The sequence below is a fragment of the Zonotrichia albicollis genome, chromosome 24 (assembly GCF_047830755.1).
Source record: "Zonotrichia albicollis isolate bZonAlb1 chromosome 24, bZonAlb1.hap1, whole genome shotgun sequence".
NCBI classification, from domain to species: domain Eukaryota; kingdom Metazoa; phylum Chordata; class Aves; order Passeriformes; family Passerellidae; genus Zonotrichia; species Zonotrichia albicollis.
The window spans coordinates 3,031,443-3,057,561 of NC_133842.1; the positions used below are offsets into that span (position 1 = coordinate 3,031,443).

Consider the following 26,119-nt stretch of genomic DNA (forward strand, 5'->3'; position numbering starts at 1 on the left):
CAGTTGTAGTTTGACATGAAAATAATTTTAAAAAGTAATACAAAACTTTTTGTGTAACTGACAATCTGTTAGACCACTAAGATACTGTACACACTTCTGTGAAACACAAATGTTAAAGATGACAAAATCCAGGAATCTCCTCTTTCTTTTCCAGTCAACAAAGAAGCAGTGGGCCCTGGTCCCAGCCCCCATCTCAACCAAACCAAACCAAACCAAACCAAACCAAACCAAACCAAACCAAACCAAACCAAACCAAGCAACCTTGCCGTGGACTGAGCCCCTTCCTCCCTCCCCAGGCTGCCGCCTCCCCATCGGCCCCATTCTAACCAAACCAAACCCCAACAACTACCAAACAGGAAAACAAGAGAGGCTACAAAACCCCAACCAGAGCAAAGCCAGCCACAGCTATTAAAATCTTACCATCAAGTCCCCTTCCCCCAACACAACTAAAACTAAAAACTCCTACAACCTACAACCAATACAAAACAACCGTACAAGTAAAATTAAACACAAAACCCACTAAAACGAACCATAAAACCAATCCTAACAAAAGCCAACCACAAATCTCACCACAAGTTACTGGCAGGTCAGGTGTTAATCCTTTCAATACTTCAATCCTCCCTCAAGTAAAAGAAAAATCAAAATATAAGCATATAAAAAAAATTAAATTATCAAAGACAGTAAAGAGGAAATTAAATCCCAAATAAAAAAGAAGAAAAAAAACCTTAATATTTAAACTAAAATCCTCTTATAAACTATAAAGAAAAAAATCTTTTTCATTATAAAACATATAACTATTAAAAATATTCAAATTAATATCAAACAAAAAACCTCCATACTAAAATAAACAAATGTAAAATACCTGCAATTTCATCAAAATTTAAACAGGAAAAAAAAAGTAATACTCTATCCCCAAGAGAAGATCTGTATTTCCAGAAATAAAAATTATTTCAAATGTAAATTATTAAATTTTTTACCTTTAAAGAACTCATCTTTAAAACAATATCTCATAAATTGACATGACCCATCAACAAGCTGTAAAAAAGTTTGTAGCAATAAATACAGCTTCATAAGAATAAAGTTCCCCAGACTACTGTTATCCATGACAAAATTAATAACCACAAAAAAATTTTTTTTTAATCTTGTAAAAAAATCTCCATAACTTTAAAATATTAAACTAACAAGCAATTTTTAGTTTCTTTACATTGTAAGCAAGAAAAAGTTGTAAAGAAGAAAAAGTGTTCTAAAGAGTTTATTTTTATTCTTACTGTCTTTTTTCTTTTATTTACCTTTAATAAATATTTTTTTGTATACCCTATTAAAAATTTACACCTATTTTACCTTTCTCGCAATCCTATCTCACAACAAAATATATACATAAATAATCAACTGTCATAAAAACCTGCTACACTCATGAATATATTAACTAAGAAGTCTCAAGATTAGAAAAATCTGAAATTAACAAATCAAAACCACTACAATGTCATCATTAAACCTTTTGCCAAAGTTTCCCTGATTCTCTAAAATTGCCAGTAAGGCTGTTTTGCTGTTTTGAGCTCCTGAGAATCTCCAGTTCATATTTCTCCAGGGAGTCCAACTCAGAGCACACAAACAATTGTAATTCCTTTTAAATGTTTCCTTGAGAGAGTTTTTTAGTGGATGGCAGTCAGGGCTTGCCTGTCCTGCTTGGCACAGCCCTGGCAGGACTTTCCCAGCCACATTCCACACTCCATTTCCCAGCTGCAGCCGCTGGTGCCTCTGAGTTGTGCTGCCCCAGCCCCAGGGACGCTCTCCTTGTCTGCCCATTCCCCCACGGTCTCTGGGCAGGGATGGCCTCAGTGGGAGCTGCTGACATCCTCAGCACCTTGGAGGCTGCTGCTGAATTTTCCTGCTGCAGAGGCTTGTTCAGCCTTCAGCTCTTCAGTGCAGGAATTCAGTGTCCCAGGGCTCATTAACATTCAGAACACCTGAACAAGCCAAGCCTCTGGGAATAATTTAATTTCCGTTTCCAAATCCTTTGTGGTTAACAAAGAAAGATTGCAGAAGTGCATTCAACTGAATATGTTCTTTTTAAAAAGACAGTGAGAAAATATTTTTTAGGTCCTGTTAAGGTTTTTTTCCCCCCTGTTAATAGCAATCTCCAATTGACATTGAATCCAAGTACCTCCTCATGTAGTTGGAACAAATATGAAAATCAAGACTGTGACGGTGTTCACAGGGGTTCTTGGATGAGGGAAAAGATGAGGATCGCACTCCATGTCTCAGAAGGCTTGATTTATTATTTTATTATATATATTAAATTAAAACTATACTAAAAGAATAGAAGAAAAGGTTCCATCAGAAGGCTTAGGAGGAATAGAAAAAAAAGAAATGATAACAAAGTTTTGTGGCTCGAGCTCTGTGTCCAAGCTAGCTGGGCTGTGATTGGCCATTAATTAGAAACAACTACATGAGACTAATCACAGATCTACATGTTGCCTTGCACAGCAGCACATAATCATTGTTTACATTTTGTCCCTGAGGCCTCTCAGCTTCTCAGGAGGAAAAATCCTAAAGAAAGGATTTTTCATAAAGTTGTCTGTGACACAAGACCCTCCATGGCTGACAATCAATCAGACTCTGTCCCTACCCCCACCCCACCATTTCCCCCGCCCAAGCCCTGGCACTCAGAGCAGCCTTGTGCAAATCTGAGCTCCCTCCAGCCCAGGCTGCACCTGCAGCTTTCAGCTCCTTGGCTCCAACTCCCACCTGCTTTCCTTGGAGAAGGAGCTGCCCAAGACACAGAGGGATGTTCATTTATTGTCAGCCAACAAAGCCAAGGGAACACACAGCTCCATCAAATGCCAAAATCATTACTCTGCCGGGTATTAAATCCACTTTCCACAGCAGACATCTCAAAGCAATGCAAAACACCTTCTGTGCCCAGCACAGATCCCAACAAATCCTCCCGCGCAAACCCTCCGTGCCCTGATTCTGCCCAGATTTGCTCTTTGCACACACGAGTCACACACTGAAGTCAGGAGGAGCGGGAGAATCGCGGCGCTCGCAGCGCCCGCACGCCGAGCCTGCAGCACCCCCTGCCCCGGGAGCATCGCCCCCAGCCCCGAGCCCAAGTGAGGGCGGAGGCCGAGCTCGCCCCGGCTCCAGCCAGGGATCTCCGCGAGGATTTTTTGCTGAGTGCTTGGAGCCGGCAGATCCCGGACTCGAGCCCCGGATATCTCCGGACTCCCTAAGAGGAGCTTTTTCGGGGGGAGAGGAGCCACGATAGCCCCTCGGGAGGGTCCCGGGGGGTCCACGTGGGGATGGCCCGGTACCGACGGGGCGGGACATTGGTTTTGGGGATCCCCGTGAGAGCCAAGAGGTGGAACGGGGGACCCCCGGGGCGAGGAGAGGGGAAGGGGCGATACCGGAGCTGGGGGACCCCCGGCAGCCCGGAGATGAGGCAGGGACGGGAGCCACTGACCCTGACAGGGGCGTGTCCTGGGGTCGCATCATGATGCTCGTACCCCATCGGTCTGTTCGGCCCAGAAATGAGTTCTGCACCTTTAATGCTGGTTCTGGGAGTGAAGGGGAGGAGGAAGAAGCTGCAGTTTGTTTTCAGAAACTGCACTCACTCCTCCACATTCTGGCTCCTGGATTGTTGTGATGCCTTAAGGAGCTGGAACAGAGACCAGATGGAGCTAAGAGGAATAACGTGGATTTTTACTGAAGTGCCTTCAAAGGCCACACCCTGGCAGTACCGGAGCCACAGCTGTGGCTCTACATCAATGGCTCTAAGATGGGAGCAAAAGAGGTCATGAGATCTCACATATTTATAAGTTTCAGTCCATTTGCACATAGGAGTTAACTGCCCAATTAATAGCTTCATCCTCCTTGCTTGCTTGCCTGCCCTCCTCTTTTCATGTTGTTTATGCTTTGGGCCTGAAGTTTGAAGAGATTGTCCTTGAGTCTCCAGCTAGAACAGGATTGTTTTGTCTTCACCACCCTGAGAAAAGATCCCAGTAACACTTAATATACAGCTAAAAGCTGCAAACTAAAACAGAACAGAAAAAGTTAAAACCTAAGGTATCAATTGTCTGCAGATGGACAGACAGCAGGACAGAGCTCTCCTTTGCTTTTAGCTAGTTTTTAGCTTGCTGAGGCAGAGAAGTTCCCTGGACTGTGATTTTTCTTTTTCTTTGGAGCTGTTTAAACCTGCTCTGGACTGAACACCCAGAGCCCCACTGGCAGCTCGCACCTGTGGCTCACTGGGCCAGGCCTGGGCGGTGGCATTTCCAGTGAAGGAGGCTCTGATAAGAGACTGATAAGAGACTGAGTGAGCTGAGCTACAGCCCACAGAGGGACTTTCTGAGTTTGTCATCTCTTTTCTAGCAGCAAGAGGTTTTATTGTTTAGTATTGTTCATTTTTTGTGCTGGTGAATGCTTTGCCTGTTAAATAAACAGGTTGTTTCCCCTTTTCTCTGAGGAAATCTTTTCCTGATCTGGTTGGGAGAGTGGCTGCTTGAATCTGCTTTTTAGAGAAAACCCCTTTGGAGATTTTCTCCCAAATTTGCCCCAAACCAGGACGGGGCGGTGGGAAGAGGGGGAGCCCCAAGTGGCTGGACTGGGGGCAGGCTGGGGAGGGCCCCCCCAAAATCCCCCAGTATCCCTAAGCAGGACCCTGGATAGGGGAGATCCCTAGGACCCATGGGATCCCCAGCTGTCCTGAGACGGGGGACTCCCAGAACCCCAGAGGGATGAGACTGAAAATGGGACACTCCTGGTGGCTTTTTTTTATTCACTCTTGATTTTTGGATGTTTTTATGGACACCAGATGACTTCTAGAGATAGACTTGAGCAGGAGAAATCCCCAACCCAAGGCATTCCCACCTTGTTTTTCCCCAAACCAGGATTTCCCATTCCCAAACCTTGGCCAGATGGAGGAGGAGGAGGCTGCAAGGAAGAGGAAGATGCCCCAAGATACCAGGCAGATCAGGAGGAAGTCAGTGCCCCTTTCCCTCTCTCTCCTGCTCCATCTTCCAGCCCAGCACGGGCCCTGGCTGCAGGACAACCCTGCTGCCAACCCCATCCTGCTGGGGATGCACTGGGGGAATCTCCTTCCCCTTCCCTGTGGAACAGAGGCAAATCCCAACCTCTCCTTGTCCTTCCTGCCCCAGAGAAGGAGCTGAGGATGGAGACCAGGGAGGAAAAATCCCTGCAGCAGAACATGGTGGAAGAGGCCATTTTGCACGGCTTCACGGTGCAGGAGTCCAACAGGGAGGAAAATCCCTGGAGATCCCGCAGAAGGATGGACTGCAAACCCAGCCCAGGGTGCTCTGAGGAGGACAGACCCACCCTGAGCCAGGAAGGTGGACAGAGCTTCAGCCAGAGCTCAGAGCTGGTGGTCCGTGAGCAGCTTTCTGACAGCAAAAGGCCCTATGAGTGCTTGGAGTGTGGGAAGAGCTTCAGGAAGAGATTCAACCTGATCTGCCACCAGAGGATCCACACTGGGGAACGGCCCTACGAGTGCTTGGAATGTGGGATGAGCTTCAGCCACAGGTCTCACCTGGTTGTCCACCAGCAGTTCCACACCGGGGAGAGGCCCTATGAGTGTCCCAAGTGTCAGAAGAGGTTTCACACCAGCACCCACTTCCTTGTACATGAGCGGATTCACACAGAGGAGAGGCCCTTCTGCTGCCCCGCCTGCAGGATGGGCTTCAGGCACAACTCCACCCTCATCACCCACTGGCACGTCCACACCAGGGAGAGGCCCTACGAGTGTCCCCAGTGTGGGAAGAGCTTCTCAGACCACTCATTCTTTACCCGACACCAACGGAGGCACCATTAAGGGAAGCCCTGCGAGAGCCCTGACTGCAGGAAGAGATTTGTGCACGGCTCCAACTCCATCCCCATCCAAGGACCCACATTGGTCAGAGCCCTGGTGACTCACATTCTCTTTGACACACAGTGGGGAGTGGCTGGTGTTCCTTTTTCTTTGCCTCTCATTATATTTTAATTTATCTCCCTCCCTTCAAAACAAAGAAAATTGGGGTAAAAATCAAGAAATTCATCAAAGGCATCTAATGCCTCACTTTTTACTTATATTTTGGGGGAATCTTGCATTCCAGGAGATGCCTCAGAGGATATGGGGGAGGGGGTTGTGGATATTTGGTGTAGTTCTCTCCATTTCTTCGCACTCTAAAGATGAGAGGTGTTGATCTGTCATCGCAAAACCTCTCAATGCCACTGAAAACTGTTGGGAATTTAGCTGCTAAGGACTGGAAAAGTACAAAACTGTGGCTAATTCCAAGTCCTGCACCTGTAAGATAGCGTGTCCTTGAGCCTAGCTGTAGAGTGATAACAAGTAGTGAAAGAGACATGAGAAAAGAGAGATGTAACCCCTAAGGAATGAGGATGAGTTAATGCTATAGTTTAACCAATAGATTGCTTGGCTTACGGAATATTCATAAGCTTATTATTTGCTGTATAAGTGTTTGATACTTTCTTCAATAAACTGGACCAGAAGGACCTGAGGGACCGGGATCGGACTGGACCCGAAGGGCCTGTGATGAGCCAACTGGTGTCCTGGTCCCCTTCCTTCGACATAATGGTGACCCTGAACGCTGACCCCTCTCGTCTTGACTAAAAGAAAAAGGGGGAGAGAGCACGCCACGGTCAGGGAAGTTGGAGCTGGGTCTCGTTCGCAGCCGAGACGGTGCCGGACCTTTGAAGCACCCTTGGGGTTCACATCGGTGACCTGAGCCATTTACGTGCTGCCAGAAGCCTGGAAAGCTGCAAGAGCGCTCATGAAAAATAGAGAGGTATGAAAAGGCAAGCAGCATATAAGTTATTAGCCGCGTATCTAAAATGGCGAGAGATAAAGGGGATAAATTTGATATTAGCCTACGGATACGCTGAAAAAATTTTCCTTAACCCACATACGGTCTATGAACTCTCAGAACAGAGAAAATCTCGGGATATATTGTGGGAAGCAGTGTTAGAAGATGATAAAACAGCAAAGAAACTGAGCCAGCCATGGCAAGTGATATACTACACCCTGCTTCAGCATATTTCTGAATGCAAAGCAGCAGCTGTAGCTCGGGATGCCTGCCAGGCTGTCCTATTCCAAGCTCGACATGGGTGCAGCCGCGGGAGGGCGGAAGTTGAGCCACGAGCTGCGGGAGCCGCTGCGGGAGCCGAGCGCGGTGGGGGCCGCGCCACACTCAGCGCGGAGGGAAGCCGAGCCAACCAGCGGTGGCTGCAGCGGAGTCACAGCCTGCCAGCGAGCAAAACAAAGAGCCCAGCGCAGGGGGGTCAGCCCCCTCCGACACACGCGCCGCGGGACCGGAGCGCTTTTTCCAACGGGAGCGCTTCTCCCTCTGCCCCACAGCAGGCAAAAGCTTCAGTGTGAGACCTTAACAGCCGTAATAATTGTAACTCTTGTAAACAAAAGAAGATTCCTACTACAATTGAGAGACCAGTGATAATAAACAAGCGACATCAAAGGACATCAGGACGTTTCTCACCTAAGTGTTAAAAAGGACTTTTGTTCTTTCTAACAGACTTTAGACATCAGAAGCCCAAAATAACTTAGTCAGTAGAATATCAGACTCCAAAATTGTATTTAGAAAAATTTAAAAATGTTGGAAACAGGTTAAAGTGGTTGTAGAAATGAAATGTAATAAGTGTATTTTTTGTATTTTTTAAGCTTTGTTTGGATGTGATGGATGTAAAGGGAAGCAATGAATTCAGGGGAATTTCTTTTACAGCTATACCTTAAACAGTGTTTTATTTCAGTGGTATGCAGTGTAGCTTTGCTGTTCCCTAGGAGAGAATGTATTTCATTTAGCCTTCATAATAGACTTGTGGAGTCAAAAATAAACACGCACAATGGAAAAAGAACTTAGAGGAAGAATTGAAAAATGAAAAACCTAGAGTTTTCTGATGACATGGTTTGAGCTCAAGCCCTGAAAGCTAAATTAAGAGTGGTATACATTTTGAATAAAGGAAAAATAGTTTTGGTATAGATTAGAAGTTTTATTGAATTACTGATATAGAAGGTAATGCATAAACACGAACTTTAAATAGTATATGTGCCTCAAAGATTTGAGCTAAGAAATGTCTATTTTACACAAGGAAAACATCTGTTGATGTATTTCCTCAAAAAGGCACTTTATAAAATTGCTATATAATTTTTTTAAAATAAGAATTGTTTCCTTTCTCTGAATCCAAAGGAAATGTTTGTTTTTTAAAGTGGTGCTTCCTACTCCAAAGCCACTTTAGAAGGCATAATAATAATATAAATAAAATAATAATAAAATATTAACTAAATAATATGAATAAAATAATAAAATATGAAATAAATAATAAAATAAAATAATGATAAATAATAAAATGAATAATAATAATAAGATAAAATAATAATAAACATATTAAAAAATTGAAATAATTTCAAATTTTAGTTAATAAAGGCTTGGTTTTTAAAAACATGTGATTAACAAAAACATACAGCATTTGGTATTCATTTTGGGATATCACTTGCTTTCTATTATGATTACAGACAAACAAACTTTTGTTGACCAAAAGTTTTCTGTTAAAATTAAAATTATATTAAATATAAGTTATATAAAATTTAAAATCAGCTGATTTTTTAAGTTTAAGTGATGTTAAATTTTATTAAATTAAAATATTTAAAATTTAAATATTTTAAATTTAAGTGCTATTAAGTTTGAGTAATGTAAAATAGATTTATGCTTTTATGATAGGCGTTTATTTTATGACCTGTGTGCAAAATATTATTGTGAACATTATAGAAACTCTAGTTAAAAGAGACAATCAGAATTTGTGAGTAGAACTGGTTTTGTTTAAAATATATTTGTTGTTTAAGTATAGAAAGCAAACTTTCTTTAGCTTATTTTTATAAATTATATTAGCACACCTGAGTTTTGTTTGAGCTTTATAGCACATAAAATTTTTTTTTTCATTTAGTGTATAACATATCCTATAAATAATAATAGCCTTTTTAGTTTGTTTTCCTGTCTTAGATCCCTTGTAAGAGAGAAACCTTACTAGCTGAGAATACTGTTTAGTTATTAGAATTGTTCATTCTTGTGTTGCAAAGAGTGTGACAGTTAGCCCATAGAACTTTTTTTTTAAATAAAAACAGGGGAGATGTTGGGAATTTAGGTGCTAAGGACTGGAAAAGTACAAAACCGTGGCTAATTCCAAGTCCTGCACCTGTAAGATAGCGTGTCCTTGGGCCTAGCTGTAGAGTGATAACAAATAGTGAAAGAGACATGAGAAAAGAGAGATGTAACCCCTAAGGAATGAAGATGAGTTAATGCTATAGTTTAACCAATAGATTACTTGGCTTACGGAATATTCATAAGCTTATTATTTGCTGTATGAGTGTTTGATACTTTCTTCAATAAACTGGACCAGAAGGACCTGAGGGACCGGGACCGGACCAGACCCGAAGGGCCTGTGATGAACCAACTGGTGTCCTGGTCCCCTTCCTTCGACAGAAAACTACTCTATCACAGCCCAAAATTCCTCAGTTCCAAAGCTCCTCAGTGTGGAAGGGGGTTGCAAGGGGTTTGGGCAAAGTGGGCTTCAAATCAGGAGGGATGAGGTGGGCATTGGGTGGGGCACAGTGGGTGGGACAGGGATTGGGATGGGTGGGATGGAGGAAATATGGCCTGGGAAGGGGGTCTTGATGCCCAGGAGGGGTGGGATGGGTTCAGTTGGGATTGAGAGGGTGGAAAAGGGTCTGGAATGCGATAGCCACAGGATGGGAATGATCAAGAGAGGGGGAACTCATTGCTGAGTTGAGTTTTTTGATATTCCACATTCCTGAAGAGATTTTTGGGTCATCCCACATTTCTGAGGTGGTTTTGGGGCACTCCCCAATTCTTAGGGGGGATTCCCGAGAGCAGATCCATGGAGCCCCATTGCCAGAGGTGTTTTCCTTGGGCACAAGCTCAGAGCTGTAGCCATAGTCTGTTGCCTCGGGCCTGGAGAGCAGAGAAATGATGAACGGCCCCAGACATCTCCAGTGGATGTTTGAGGGCAGGGAGAATTCTGCATAGGTGGGGTGGTCACTGCCCCACCCCAGCCACGGCAGCCTCTGGGGCAGATGGTGGCTGCGGGAGTGCCCGTGGTGAGGGCAGTCTGGCGGCTCCACCAGGGCAGCTCCTCGGTTGTTGGCTCCCCCCTCATGGAGCCCACGGACCGTCCGGGTGGGTTTTGTCCTCCAGAGACCCCCAAAGCCCCCGGGCGGCCGTGGGCAGCGATAGCAAGGCGCTCTGTGTAGAGCTGATGGGCTCTGGGGCAGGAGGGGGAACTGCGGCTGGTTTGGGGTGCGTGGCTCGGCTGCTCCTGGCACAGTTCCCCTGAGCCCCTGGCGTGGCTCTGCCAGGCCCCCCCCCTCCCCCCCCCCCCCCAGCGCTTGCCAGAGGTTCTTTAACAGAGATGCTGGTAAATTTACCATCTGGAATTACACTAAATACAATTTCAAGAAGCTGCTGGTTTGCTTGGCAGTTTGCTGAATTCACATTGTTGTTTCTTTCAGTAAAACTGCACTTGAAAAGTTCTTCTTAAATTTATGCTTGCATAAAATTTGTGGCTACCATGGGCTTCTCTCAAAACTAAATTACATTAGATCGTGACACACTTATTGCATCCTTTTAATCCCTGCAGTGAATCCATCATGGTGGTATTTGAATGACAGATTGCTCAACTTTTCAGTGCCTGTTTTCCATTAATAGCATAAGAATAAGTTAGATTTTATTGTATGTATAACTTTTAAGGATTTTGATTTTTGATTCTGTGATGTTCAATTTAATGCAAATTCAGGGTTGATAAGATTAAGCAAAGTTAAGCTTCATTATTGTTAGATTTGAGCAATGCTAAGTTACATTCTATTAATTTGAAATCCTGTTGTTGTGGATTGAAAGATAATGTGTGTATTCTATTTGCCATCTGTGAGAGGTAGGACAGTTATCTTCTGTTAATTGGGTGGTTTTCTTCATCTTTGCCTCAACCAATCCTCCCTCCGGGGAGGTATCTTCTGTTAATGGGCCAGTGAGTGTCCCTGCATGAATGATAAAAATTACATCATCTCTTTGTGAGATGCTCTGCCCAGAGTGAGAAGCCAGGCATTTCTACCTGGATATAATTTGAGATTTTGGGACGCAAATACAATCTTTCCACTGGATTCCCAGAGGAGCAGCCTTTTCCGGAGTGGATTTCCAGAGAAGCAGTTTTCTTCTCCACTGGATTACCAGAGGAATATGAGGCCCATCTACACCACCACTGGACCTTCAGAGGAAATCTCCACCCTTCTACAGGATCCCTGCTCCAACAGAACCACATATGTCACTGCAGGAGCACTGCAGCCACCATTCAATGGGACTGCTGCCAACACCCTGACCAGCAGGTATTCTGACTCTGTCAGTAGGTTGGGGTTTTTTTTGTTTGTTTCTACTATTACATTTGTATTTTTAGTTTTCCTAGTAAAGAACTGTTATTCCTATTCCAATATTTTTGCCTAAGAGCCTCCTAATTTCAAAATTATTAAAATTATGACGTGGGGGGGTTTATGTTTTCCATTTCAAGGGAGGCTCTTGCCTTCCTTAGCGGACACCTCTCTTTTCAACCCAAGATATTAACCTTTAGGGAAAAATTTAAAATGTATACCCCACACTCAGTTGGAAGTATCCTAAGCCAAAAGGCTGAGAAATGGCTCACTGATTCTTAAGTGCTAAAGTATGAAGCCATCCTAATAGACAATGGATTAGAGCTAACCAACTCAACCGTGCCCAGTTTTTTTGTGGAGAACCAGATGAGGAACTAATACATAATTGCCTAGAGGTTATAAACTATGAAACCAAAGTAAGAGAGGACCTGACAGATCAACCACTCCAAGGTGGAAAATGATTGTACATTGATGGATCTTCACAGGTGATAAAGGGGCAGAGGGTATCGGGGTACGCAATAGTGCATGAAGGGTTGGTAGCCATAGAAAAGAGAAAGTTACCTTCCAGCTGCTCAGCCCAAGCGTGTGAGTTGTATGCCCTAAAGGGAGTTCTGGAAATATTAGCACAGAAAAGGGGAACAATAGATACAGGACTCAAAATACACTTTTGGAGTAGAGGATACCTTTGGAAAACTTTGGGAAGAGAAGGCGCTATTAAATTCAAAGGGAAAAGGACTGATTCATGAAAAACTTAATTTAGAAGTGTTAGAAACCTTACAATTACCAGAGGAAGTAGCAGTTGTGTATGTTAAAGGGCATCAAAAAAGGGCAACTCAGGAGGTGCAAGGAAACAATTTAGCCAATTTAGAAGCTAAAAATGCAACTGAATCAGAGACAGAAAAACTAACAATTATATTTACACCCATGAAAGAAATGCAAAATTCCCTGTATTCCGTGGGACAGAAGAGGAAGAACTCCTTAAAATAGGAGCCAAGAAAGACAACGAAGGGAAGTGGAGATTAGCAGATGGGAGGCAAATGTTGAATAAACTCCTGGCCAGGAAAACGCTAGAAGGCATACAAAGAACAACACATTGGGGTACACAAGTGCGAAGTGATCGATTTCTAAGTGATTTGGGATGCATAGGAATTTTCAGAATAGCTATGCAAGTAATTGAACGGTGTGCGATATGTCAACAAGTGAATAAGAAAATCATGAGGAAAACACCCAGAGGAGGGTCAGAACTAGCCTTATGGCCCTTCCAAAACATCCAAGTAGCCGTTACTGAGCTTCCCCAGGTACAACAGTGGAAATTTTTGCCAGTGATAGTAAGTCATGTGACTCATTGGGTAGAGGTGGTACACACGGTGAAAGCCAATGCCAGTGTTGTGAGTAAAACTCTTCTAGAATCAATCATTCCCTGATATGGGATGGCAAACAGAATTGATTCAGACTGGGCAACTCATTTCCCACCAAAGATATTGCAGAAAGTTGTTTAGGCCCTGGGAGTAAAATGAGAATTACACACTCCATGGCATCCACAGAGTTCCAGTTGGGTTGAGAGAATGAATCAAACTCTTAAGAAAGCTCTAGTTAAGGTAATGATTGAAACCCAAATGTCATGGATAAAATGTCTCCCTTTGGCCTTATTAAGAATTAGAACCCAACCCCAGACAGATCTGGGGGTGTCACCCTATGAAATGATGTTTGGGTTACCCTACCTGACCTCACCCCAGAAGGTTGCCACCTATGAGGAAGGGGAGGCCAATGCCAAGAAATAAGTAATGTCTATAGCACAAACCTTAGAAGGGCTAAGACATAAAGGGGCAATTCCTCAAACTACCACCCTGGATTCCAGAATCATTAAAATTAATCCCAAGGATTGGGTGATGATTAAGTCATGGAGAGATCAGCCTCTAACTCCACAGTGGGAAGGTCCCTTTCAGGTACTGCTCACCACCGAATCGGCCGTGTGAACTGCAGAGCAGGGATGGACTCATGCCAACAGAGTCAAAGGCCCACTAGAAGAACCCAAAGAATGGACTGTAACATCCAGGCTGGGTGAAACAAGATTGACTTTCAAGCAGAGACTGGAAGACAACCAGAAAAACACCAAGACGCCCAAAAAGTAGAGTCAAACTTCCACCAACCAGCTCGAGAACTGTCTTCCTGTTTTAGTGGGTGAGAATTACCAGCATCTGTTGAGGGGAAATACACAAGGGACTCTAAAAGGTAATGGGGCAGCATCCTTAAGCAGTAAGGCAAAGAATAGAGGGCAAGATTGGGTTGGCCCCTTTGTTTGCTACAAAGAAGGTTCCATAGCCCTGCTGCTGGTATGAACCATTGTAGGCATGATAAGGTAGGGACAAAAGGCCATATCAGACCTCTATCATTCCTCAATTCCTTTTTAATTCAACAGGGACTGGAGGGCAGGACCAAGATGGCCTCTGTACTGACCCCTAAGAAGCACCAACTATGGGTAGCAACCACAAAGTCACGGTAGATGGCAGCCAAAGCCATACTGGACATCTGTGATGCCCTTTTGTCCATTTCAAATAAGTGTGTCTAAGGAAAACCTGAAATTTTTTCTGCTGTTCCCACTGTCCTTGCCCACATCAACAGATGCTGGTATGACTCATTCAAGAAAGAGAGAAATTTTTTTACTTAACTGTTTGAAAAAAATTACTTATAGAAAAGGGGGGTTTATTATAGATGAGCATTTCTACAGTTGACTCTCACAATTAAAGAGTGAATATTAAATATATGTCAAGAGAAGGTTTATAGATGTATAGTTATCCTTCCCTTCCCCCTGGCATTGTTATCACAGGATGGCCTCAGTAGTCGGGGCATTTGGGAGGGTGGGTTTGTTACTGTGGCAGCACCTGAGCTCCAATCAAGAACTAAGACAGTGATCTCCACCACTGGACAGAGAAGAAGTCGATTGACAAGACTTTGGGGGGGGCTAGAGGTGTAAAAAACAGAATATCCATTTTGTAGATGAGCACACAGTGACTGAATTTTTGCTCCTGGCATTGTATGCTTTCATTTATTCAGTCTTCTGTTGTATTATGATAAGGTCTTAATAAAGCATTTAAATTTTTGAAAGTAAAAATAGTTTCTCACATGGCGTTGGGGAATGTGAGGCAAAGTTGTCACCAATGGATCAGCTCTCAAGGTATAACTTCTCTGACCTGGCCAGACCTCCTTAGGAGAGACCCTTCGTCAGCATCAATCACAGAATGGTGCAATCACCTCTTGTATAATAAGAACAGCAATAAAAGACACCCTTTAAGATAGGATTACATATTTCTCAGAAGCTCCTTGAAATATTTCTCCATAACTGTAAAAGGAAATCTTCCTGATGAACTGCTCCAGACCAGAGAGAAATCAAGGCAGAGCCATGGTTTGTCAGGACTTGCTTGATCCTAATGAGCCCTGTGGTGCATTTGGAGCAGAGCCCTGGAACCCTGAGCCTGACGGGAGATTGCACAAACCTTTCCAAGAGTCAAAGTCAGTGGAAAACCCCAAAGTGTCTCAAGGCACCAATGGGTCTCACTGAGGTCCATCCCAACACAGGCTCCTCATGGACTCCTTGGAGGAGAGAATTGGAGACCAGGATGGCAAAAAAACTTCTGAGAGACTCAGTGTAGAAAGGAAATTCCAAAGTACCTTAAAAACCTTGAGTATCTCAAAGTATTAATGAGCACCACTGAGTGTCAGTACAGAGCTCTCAAGGGACTCGTTAAAGCAGATAATTGGAGCCATGATTGCACAAACCTCTCACAGAGTCTGTATCAGAAGGGAAACACCAAGTACCTTAAAATAACTGAAGTACTCTGAAGCGTTAATGAGCCCCACTGAGCATTTTTACTGACAAAGCCTCTCCAGGGACTAGTTAAAGCAGATAATTGGAGGCCATGACTGCACAAACCTCTCAGAGACTCCAAGGCAAAAGCCAAACCCAAAGTCCTTTGAAAAACCTGCAGTCCCTGCAGGGAGCATTAAGGAGCCCCCAGAGCCATTCCTGAGCAAGGCTCCCCAGGGACTCCTTCCAGCAGATCCTTGAGGCCACTGGGATGTGGGCTAGGGGGGGATGCTGAAAGCAGGAAAAGGAGCTGACAGTGCCCAGCCTGGCTGGGGCTGTGCCAGGAGGCCCCAGAGCCTCAGGACAAGGTGTCTCCTCACAGCCCTTGGTGGCACAGACCCTGCTTTGGCCCAGGGCACCAAGACTTGGCTTCTCTTTATCCCCACCTGTCATCACTGCCTCCAGTTCTCTGCTCTGCCTGGGGCCTGGGGACACTTTCTCAGTTGTGTCCCTCAGTGGGACCCATTAAAAGTCCAAGAAACTTTGGAGTTGGATTCTGACTTGGAGTTCTGGAGAGGTTTCTTCAGCTCCCTCTCAGGGACTGATGTTCGGGGCCTGATCACAAAGCTCCAGAGGTTCATTAAATTCCTTGTGCTGTGTCTGTGCTGCTGAGGTGGGCTGGGCTCCTGGCAGAGAGGCAGCTCCTGGTAACCAAGCAAAGCTTCAAAAGCACATTTCTCTTGATGAGCAGCTCTTCTGCCAGCCCAGCAGGGCTGGGGCACTGCCTGCAGCCACCCCGGGCACAGCACAGAGGCACAGAGAGCTTCCATCAGTCAGGGCTGGGAAGGTGCTGAGAAGTGCCTGGGGCAGAATCACTGCCAGCCCTTGGCACAGGAACCTCTGACTGCAGGACAATGCAGCTGCAGCTCCTGGAGCCATCTCCTAAAGCTGGAACATCCCAATGCCTACAGACCCTGTGAGTGCATTCTCTGATTGTCTCTTGTGCAGAGCAGCCAGGGGTGCCCAGGGCTGTCCTGCAGAGCAGGGTCCTGCAGCCCAGGGTGCTGTGCTGGGGCAGGGACTCTGCTGCCTGCCAGGGGCAGCTCTCAGCCAGCCCCGGCAGCTGCTCCCAGCACTGGGGGTTGAGGTCTGAGCGAGAGGAGACAGATGGTAAGGTTTGGAAATGTTCTCCTTGTGTGGTGAGGATGCTGTGTTGTTCAGGACTGCTGCCAGCATGGCATTTAACTAAACAACATTTCCAAGTACATTATACAGGGAGCACAGCAAGTCAAGGGCTGCATACAAGGGAAAATTCTGCTTTTTTTATGTACTACTCAGGGTTGCCTGGGTAGGAAATTGTGTATAGATATTCGTCACTGGTTCAGGTTTAGAACAGTAAAAAAAGTTATCTCAGATCTTACAAACCAGGCAGTGAGAGAAATCAGTACAGGGTCCATTAGAGACTGCATCACTGTCACTTTTCCAGCCTCCTCAGGGTTGCTCTGACGTTGCCAACAGAGCCTGCAGATCCAGAGCTGCCCCTGGGAAGTGCCAGAGATGGGAGGGGTCTGCAGGGCAGAGCTGAGCCCCCAGGGCTGGGCTGGGCTCTGGCAGCACTGGCAGGACCCAGCCCTGGGCACAGGGAAGCAGCTGCTGGCAGGGACAGCTCCAGGCAGCAGAGCCCTAAGCAGGCAGAGGGGGTAAAGTGCCCCCAAGCTGTGCTGGGATGTTTCAAGTCTTCTCCAAACCCAACTACTCCATGATTACTTTTTTTACAGATCCTCATGCCAAGAAACTACAAATGTCCAACAGCAGCTCCATCAGCCACTTCCTCCTGCTGGCATTGGCAGATACGCGGCAGCTGCAGCTCCTGCACTTCTGCCTCTTGCTGGGCATCTCCCTGGCTGCCCTCCTGGGCAACGGCCTCATCATCAGCGCCGTAGCCTGCAGCAGCCACCTGCACACGCCCATGTTCTTCTTCCTGCTCAACCTGCTCCTCAGCGACCTGGGCTCCATCTGCACCACTGTCCCCAAAGCCATGCACAATTCCCTCTGGGACACCAGGAACGTCTCCTACACTGGATGTGCTACACAGGTCTTCTTTTTTGTGTTCTGTGGTATAACAGATTATTTCCTCCTGACCATCATGTGCTACGATCGCTATGTGTCCATCTACAAACCCCTGCACTACGGGACCCTCCTGGACAGCAGAGCTTGTGCCCACATGGCAGCAGCTGCCTGGGCCAGTGGCTTTCTTATTCACTGTTGCACACAGCCAATACATTTTCCCTGCCCCTGTGCCATGGCAATGCCCTGGGCCAGTTCTTCTGTGAAATCCCACAGATCCTCAAGCTCGCCTGCTCCAAATCCCACCTCAGGGAACTGGGGCTCCTTGTGTTTTCCATCTGTTTCGGTTTTGGTTGTTTTGTGGTCATTGTTTTCTCCTATGTGCAGATCTTCAGGGCTGTGCTGAGGATCCCCTCTGAGCAGGGACGGCACAAAGCCTTTTCCACCTGTCTCCCTCACCTGGCCGTGGTCTCCCTGTTCTTTTGCACTGTCATATTTGCCTACCTGAAGCCCCCCTCCACGTCCTCCCCATCCCTGGATCTGGCCCTGTCAGTTCTGTACTCGGTAGTGCCTCCAGCCCTGAACCCCCTCATTTACAGCATGAGGAATCAGGAGCTCAAGGCTGCAGTGTGCAGACTGATGACTGGATCCTTTCAAAAAAATTAAACTGCTGGCCAGTTTTTGCTAATCACTTGTACTAAAAGTAATTTTTGATACTTTGTGTTGGTTTCATTTTGGAGGTTCTTTCCTTTGTTTTATTTTTTCATGTTGTCCACAAAAAAATGTCATTGTTTCTTCCATTTCTCATTTTGTTTCTCTCCACCTTCCCTGTGGCCACAGACTGTGTCAATGAAGGGGATGCAATCTCAGTGGCTTTAAAGGAACTAAAGGATGTCCAGCAGAGTTTTCTGCAGAGATGCCCTTTTGTTGCCTTCTCTGGAGCTGCAGCAGCAATGTCTGTGTGCAGAGCTGGGGCAGATCAGTGCTGGCGCATCAGCTTTGCTCCTGCTGGCCACACTATTCCTGATCCAGGCCAGGAGCCATTGGCCTCCTTGGCTACCTGGGCACACTGCTGTCTCATGTCCAGCCTGCTGTCCCTCAGTCCCCGCAGGTTCCTTTTTGCCTGGCTGCTGTCCAGCCACTCTGTCCCCAGCCTGTAGCACTGGAGCCAAATATCAGGGCCTGGCACTTGGATTTGTTCAACCTCACCATGTTGGATTTGTTCCCTGGATTCAGCCTGTCCAGGGCCCTGTGCAGAGCCCTCTTATGCTCCAGCAGATCAACACTCACCCAGCTTGGTGTCATTTGCAAAGATGTCCTTGGTTCCATGGGGCCCCTCAATGTCACAATGGCCTCTTGCTTACACCAGGCCCTGCACTGTCACACTGGTCTCCTTGGTTCCATGGGGCCCCAAAATGTGACAATGGACTCTTTGCTACCATGGGGCTTCAGAGTGTCACAGTGTTCTCGTTGGTGCTGCAGTTCCACAGTGGCCCCTTGGTTCCATGGGGCCCCAGAGTGTCACAATGGCCCCATGGTTACATGAGGTCCCACACTGTCACCATGGTCTCTGTGGTTCCTCAAGTCCCCTCAATATCACAATGGACTCCTTGTTTCCACGAGGCCACACAGTGGCCTCCTTGAGGCCTCGTTGTGCCACAGTGGTCCCTTGGTTACACAGGATCCTGCAGTGTCACAATGTCCCCTTTGTTCCATGAGGCCCCACAGTGTCAGAACGGCCCCTTGGTTCCACTGGGCCCTGGAGTCTCCCAATGGTCTCCTTGGTTTTGCAGTGTGAAAATGGTGAAACCCCTTGGTTACACAAGGCCCTGCAGTGCTACAATGGCCCCTGTGGTTCCACAAGGACTCAGAGTGTCACGGTGCACTCCCTGGTTCCATTTTGCCCTATAGCACAACGTTGGACCCCTGGTTCTGTGGGGCTGCACGGTGTCACCATGGTACTCTTAGTTCCACAAGGCCCCACAGTGTCACAATGGCCCCAGAGTGTCCCAATAATCACAGAATGACAGAATCAAATAGGCTGGAAAAGACCTTTGGGATCATCAAGTCCAACCAATGCCCTAATACTGCCTTGTCACCCTGAACATGCCACTAAGTGCCACTGGAGAGGGACAGTGACTCTGTCACCTCCCCCCTGGCCAGCCCATTCCAGTTCCCACTCATCCTTTCTGTTGAATAACTTCTTCCTATTGTCCATCCTGAACCTTCTCTGGTGCAGCTTAATGCTGTGTCTTCTTGTCTTGCCCTCCAGCAGACCCACACTCACACCTGGATTGGTGCCACCTGCAATTTGTGCATGGTGGACTCGATCCCCTCAGCCAGATCATCAGTGAAGATATTAAACAGGACTGGGACCAACACAGATCCCTGGGGGACACCACCAGTGCCTGGACACCAGCTGGGTGCAGCACCATCCCCACCACTCTCTGGGCCCAGCCTCCAGCCAGCTCTTAAATCTCCCAGCGAGGAGGGAACCTGCCCAAGCCGTGGGCTGCAGCTTTTCCAGGGAATGCTGACAGAGACAGTGTCAAAGGCTTTGCTGAATTCCAGGCACACAACATCCACAGCCTTTCCCACATCCACAGGTGGGTCACCTGGTCATAGAAGGAGACCAGGTTGGTCAGGAAGGACCTGCCACCCCTAAATCCACGCTGGCTGGCTCTGACCCCTCAGCCATCCTGTGGGTGCCCTGTGGTGGCACTCAAGGTGATCTGTTCCATAACCTCGCTGGGCACCCAGGTCAGGCTGACAGGCCTGGAGTTGCCCAGCTCCTCCTTCCAGCCCTTCTTGGGGATGGTCTCACACTGACACCTCCAGTCCTCTGGGACCTCCCTGCTGAGCCAGCACTGATGGTAAATGATGGAGAGCAGCTTGGGGACCTCATCCACCAGCTCCCTCATCCCCCTAGGATGGATCCCATCTGACCCATACACCTGTGAGCATCTGAGTGTCTCAGCAGGTCATCAACTGCTTCCTCCGTGATTCCAGGGGGCTGTTCTGCTCCCTGTGATCATCTACCAGCTCAGGAGAACACTTTTCCTGAGGACAGCCTGTCCTAATATTGAAAATAAAAACAAGATATTAAGTAGCTTAGTCTTTTACTTATCTTCAGTTACTCTGTTATCAACTGGAATCAATAAAGAGTTGAGGTTCTTCTTCTCCCTCCTTTTGTTATAAACTTTTTAAAAAAACATTTTTTATTCTTCTTACAGAAGCTGCCAGGTTAAGTTCTAATTGAGCTTTCACCACCCAACTTTTGTTTCTGCATAACCTAACAATATCCTTAAATACTTCCTGAGTTGATGGCCCTTTTTCCCTGAGTTCCTAGGAAAGCTCCATGCCCTGCCAGGCCAGACATTTACCTCACTAGCTCATCTTTTGCCGCACTGGGACAGGCTGCTCCTTCCCCCTAAAGATGATTTTCTTGAAATGTGTCCATCCTTCTTGGACTCCTTTGTTTTTAAGGCCTGTTTCCCTTAAAACAATCAGTACCTGATTTGGTGCTCCCCAAATCTGCATCCTAAATAGGCCAAAGTCTGCCCTTCCTAATTCCAGTGCAGAAGTTTTGTTGCTGCCCCTCCTTCTTTCACAGAACATTGAAAACTTGATTATTTCATGGTCACTGTGGCCCAGGCAGCCTCCGAGCCCCGCATCTGCCACCAGCCCTTCTCTGTTTGTGAACAGCAGGAGACAGAGCTTTCCTTGGCAGTGAGAGTGTTACCAAAAATTCAGTAAAAGAGAGAACTCCTTAGCACCAGTGTAGCATTAAGAAGCAGCATTCTTAATTCAGCTGGATGCACAGGGGATAGCTCCTCTCAAAGCTATGCAGGCTGAGTACAGGAAAGTTTCTGTTTATATTCTGTATTGTGCACACATAGTCATTGATTTCCCTGGACTAAACATACATATGATAATAATTTCTCCAAAATAATTAACATATTTCCCCTCCCCTTTACCCATGGGTTCTTCTGCCCTGGAGGTCTCTCTGGTGATCCTTGCTGATGGTGGACCCCGATGTTCCAGTGGGCCTGGCTGAGCTGGCAGGACACTGAGGCTGGTGAGTTCCAGTTCCCCTTCTCACACAATGGGCACTGTGTGGTTTCCATAGGCCTGTAGTTGTGGAGAACAAGCTCCAGGTGTTCAGCTCAGCTGGTGTAGACAATTTCTCATCTGGTAGCAAGAGGTGACAGAGTAGGCTGTGACATCACAGAGTGGGTTATGTGAGGTCATTGAGCAGCTATGACATCACAGGCCATATCTGTGACATCACAGATCCACCTGTGACATCACAGGGCAGACTATGGCATCACAGACTCTGGTGTGACATCAGAGACCAGCTCTGTGACATTAGAGACTGGGCTGTGACATCACAGAGCAGGCTGTGGCATCACAGAGGGGCTGTGTGACATCCCAGCAGGGTTGTGTCAGGTCACTGGCTTGGTCACTCTGCCCCAGCTCCCCCTCACAGTTTTTCCCAACAAGTCCAATGCTGTTCATGCCCAGCAGGGTCCCTGTTCCCCAGGATCCCCCCGGCCCACCTGGAGCCACAGCCTCCACCGAAGGATGTTCCACAGGATCCACCCCAGAGCCTGACATGGGGACAAGGGGCCAGGGCTGTGTGACCAGGACATCAAGGACGGGGATTATCCAGGTCACTGTGGCCTGGGTTGGGTTCCCCAGGGCAGGAAAGATGTCTGGCAGCTGGAGCAGGGTCTGGGAAGGGCCTCCAAGGTGGGGCTGCAGCCCTTGGGGTGTGAGCAGAGGCTGAGGGAGCTGGGCTGGTCCAGCCCGAAACAGGGAAGGCTGAGGGGCTCCTCATCCCAGCCTGGCAGTGCCAGTGAGGAGGGGATGGAGAACACAGAGCCAGGCTCTTTACCGGGGGTGCTGGTGGGAGACAAAAGCCAATGAGTGGAAGGGGAAAGAGGGGAGATCAGCCTGGGCATGAGGAGATTAAATGAGTCAGGCTGCTTTCAGCATTTCCTCAACACCAAGAGCAGCCTGAGTCCCTTCTCCATCCACCGCTGTCAGCTCTGCAAATCAGGAATTCTTTGAGCTGTTTTGCCCCCACTCAAGGATGAGCATGCTGATACAAGAACTTAATTGTGTTTATACCTATCACAAAACGCCGTTTGCCTGAAATTAATTTTAGTATGGAAATCACTTGTGGATATTGAACATCAGATGCTGCTTAGACATTGCACATAGCTCAGGGAAGAGCGTGATTGTTATTAAATTGTTTCCTGCTCAACTTGGGTCTGTTTGCCATGAAGAGAAACTTTCTGTGCCTCTGAGTCTCACCAGTTCCTGATCCCCAAAGGACACAAACTTGATGAGTTGTGCTTCCCACTCCAATGGTGGCACTTGCACCTCCCTCCATATTCAGAGCAGAGCTCCCTTGTCCCACAAAGTCCCTGGCAATGCAGGGATGAAGGATACAGGACAGGCTGTGGGGATCAGGGCAGGGCACAGCCAGGGATTTGGAGCCTGATTGTGAGCCCAGGGCAGGGCTTGTCTGCTGGCCTTGGTGAACCTCATTCAATTGTCCTGGGCCCATGGATGGCTCCAGCCTGTCCAGATCCCTCTGCAGAGCTTCCTGCCCTCCAGCACAGCCACACTCCCACCCAGCTTGGGCTCACCTGGGAACTGACTGAGGGTGCCCTTGATGGCCTCATCCAGATCAGCAATAAAGAGATTGAACTGACCGGGCCCCAATTCTGAGCCCTGGGGACACCCCTGGATGTGACTCCATTCATCAGCTGCTCTGAGTGCCAGGGGTTGGGTGAGGGAAATGGCAGGGTGGGGGTAGGAACAAAGTGTGATTGATTGTCAGCCATGAAGGGTCATGATTTTCATATCTATTCAGACTGCATTTGAAGGCGTTAGGGGTCAATATCAACTGGACATTGCTGATACCAATCTATAAACAAGAAAAGAAAACTGGACAAAACCAGTTCTCTCTGCTTAGTTTTCAATATACCATATTCACTTTAAATATACCTCTGAAATCTGACTAATTAACCGCAGAACAATTGAAAACTTCAAATTTTCCAGGGGGGTTTTCTTGTTTAAATGTTTTAAACAAATGTTTAATAGGCTTTTTCACTGAATTCCTCAACTGAGTAGCTCAAGAAAGAAGAGGCCTCTGGAGGAGTAAAATTCATCAGCAACCTCCAAGTGGCTGAGGATCCATCCCCAGCAGAGCAGCAATGAACAGAAATGGGCACAGCTTTGTGGCTGCCCCAGCTTTGGCATGGGCTCTGGACGTGGAGCAGGAGCAGCCCTTGAGGGCCCCAAAGCCGGGGCTCTTGTGCTGCCCTGGGCAGATGGGATGGCAGCAGGGGCTGCAGAGCTCTCAGCACCTCAGCCCGAGGGCAGTAGGGCAGCCAGGGAGCCTCCTTTGGCTTTGGCCAAGCACCTTCCCCCATGGCTGGGGCTGAGTCCTGTGGCAGCTGCAGCTGCTACTGTGCCCTTGCCAGGGGCTGAGGTCGTGGGGCAGTGCCCAGAGCAGCCTGGCCTGAGCAGAGCTGTGGGGCCAGAGCCAGCTGGGCTGGGCTGGGGAGAGGCCCTTGGTGCTGCCCAGAGCTCAGAGCAGCTGGCAGAGCTTGCAAGAGCTGGGCTCAGAGAGCCTGTCCCAGAAACCATCAGTGTCCATCTCAGCCTGGCTGAGCATGCAGGGCAAGGACTCAGGCCAGGCCTTGTGAGGCAGGGCCAGTGCCTGTGCAAGGCATTGCAAACAGGCAAGTGGCCCAGAGAGGAGGCTTCTCTGTGCCCTTGGTGGCATGGACAGAGCAGGGAGGGGGCCCAGGACATTTGTCAGCACCAGCCTCTGTGCCCATGCATTGGCAGCCCTGGCTGCTGAGCCCAGCTTTGGCCTGGGCTGAGTTTGGCTGTGGCCCAGCTCCATCCTCCTGTGGGGCTCACGGCCTGTTCCCAGCCATGGCAGGCCCTGGCTGCCTCTCTGCTGGCCGAGAGGCCACAGAGCCCGGGGCAGGGCTGTCTGTGCACCCCCACAGGTGCCACGGGCTCTGCAGGAGCTGGCAGAGGCTGCCCAGCAGAGAGGCCATGGGGCACAGAGCCCCAAGGCTGCTGTGGGCACCATGGCACAGGGGCCGTTCCCAGCCACAATGCTTCTGGTCTGGGTTGGGCCTGCACAGGGGCTGGGCCACCATGGCTGGGCCAGCACAGGGCCACCAAGGGGCCACGCAGCCGCTGCCAGCCCTGGCAGCAAGGCCAGGCACACACAAGCAATTGCTGAGCATGGCCTGCGCTGGCCAGGCCTGACTGTGCCAAAGGCAGACCTCAGCTGCCCTTGGGGGCTGCAGCAACAGTCCAGAGCCCAAAGAGCCTCCATGGCTGTGCTGGAGACCCAGGCTGCAGGAGGGAAATGCAGGGCTGCTGCGGGATGGGGAGGGCATTGAATTCCAGCACACACCTGAGCTCTCTGATGATCCCAGCACCATGCTGGGCCCTGTTTCAGACTGGAGCAGAGCAGATGTCGATGGGACAGGAGCCCTGCGGGACTGTCAGGGACCTGCAGCTTACAAGGTACTCTGTTCTCCCTCAAGTGCTCTCTGAGTGATCCAATCCCAGCTGGGCACCTCAGGGCACAAGTGGAACTGGCTGTTCATGGGCACACAACTGATGTCTGCCTGGATAGGGGCACAGCTTTTATTATCTGTTAGTTTCATAATATACAAGCAAATCTTTATTATCTGGGTCATTTGAGTACTGTTAAGAAATGGCACAGTTTTCACATCAGGAACAGGAATTTCTTGGAGGTGTACAGACGGCAGGATGAAAAATACTGATGTTGCCTTCTACTGGTGTGACCAATATTTTCTTTATTACTTCCTCTCCATTTTCCTTCAGGTGTTTTCAGCTCTTCTGTTGAAATGGCCATGTCTAAGGACATCTCTTCCTTTACAGCAGGTGGATCTATGTACTTCTACTGCTCTCTGATTTCCTCCTCTAGATGCTCTCTGCTCATTCAAGTGCCTCTCAACTGACTGGCTTCATGCTTTGAGCTGGAAGAAATTGCCCAATATTTCTGAAGTTCAAATAAATATATAATAAATATCATCTTAATTGTGTTTTTATCTATCACAGAATTACCTTATGTCTTTGTCTAAAACTGTTCCTGTACAGAAACCCCTTGGGGATGGTGGACATGTCAGACGCCGCTGGAACATCACAGAGAGCTGAGGAAAGAGCTGTGATGGTTGTTAAACTGTTCAAATATTCAACTTGTGGTTGTTGGCAAGAAACCTTTCTGTGCCTCTGAGTATCACCAGTCCCTAAGCCCAAAGGACACAAACCTGATGAGTTGTGGTTCCCACTGCAGGGGCACTTGGACCTTGGCTCTGCACAGGAGAGCTCTTCGTCCCCGTTCTCTCTTTTCCTCCCTCTGGGCATGGAGGGAGCTCCTGACTTCAGTGTGCGACTCGTGTGTGCAAAGAGCAAATCTGGGCAGAATTGGGGCAGGGAGGGTTTGGGGGGACCTTGGGATCTGTGCTGGGCACAGAAGGTGATTTCCATTGCTCTCAGGCTGTCTGCTGTAGAATGTGGATTTAATACCCAACAAAGGAATGACTTTTGCATTTGATGGAGCTGTGACTTCCCTTGGAGTTGTTGGCTGACAAGAAATGAACATCCCTCTGTGTCTTGGGCAGCTCCTTCTCCAAGGAAAGCAGGTGGGAGTTGGAGCCAAGGAGCTGAAAGCTGCAGGTGCAGCCTGAGCTGGAGGGAGCTCAGATTTCCACAGGGCTGCTCTG

The 26,119-nt window shown here is 47.7% G+C and overlaps 1 protein-coding gene across 1 annotated transcript in view; it reads left to right on the plus strand.

Annotated features, from left to right (window-relative positions):
• The window catches only part of LOC141731636 (uncharacterized), a 143,743-nt gene extending 137,916 nt beyond the window's left edge, over nt 1-5,827 (plus strand). The window contains exon 6 of the mRNA XM_074558050.1: nt 5,413-5,827. Within this exon, the coding sequence (XP_074414151.1) occupies nt 5,413-5,827 (415 nt within the window). The remainder of the gene's footprint in view (nt 1-5,412) is intronic.
• The last annotated feature ends 20,292 nt before the right edge of the window (nt 5,828-26,119 follow it).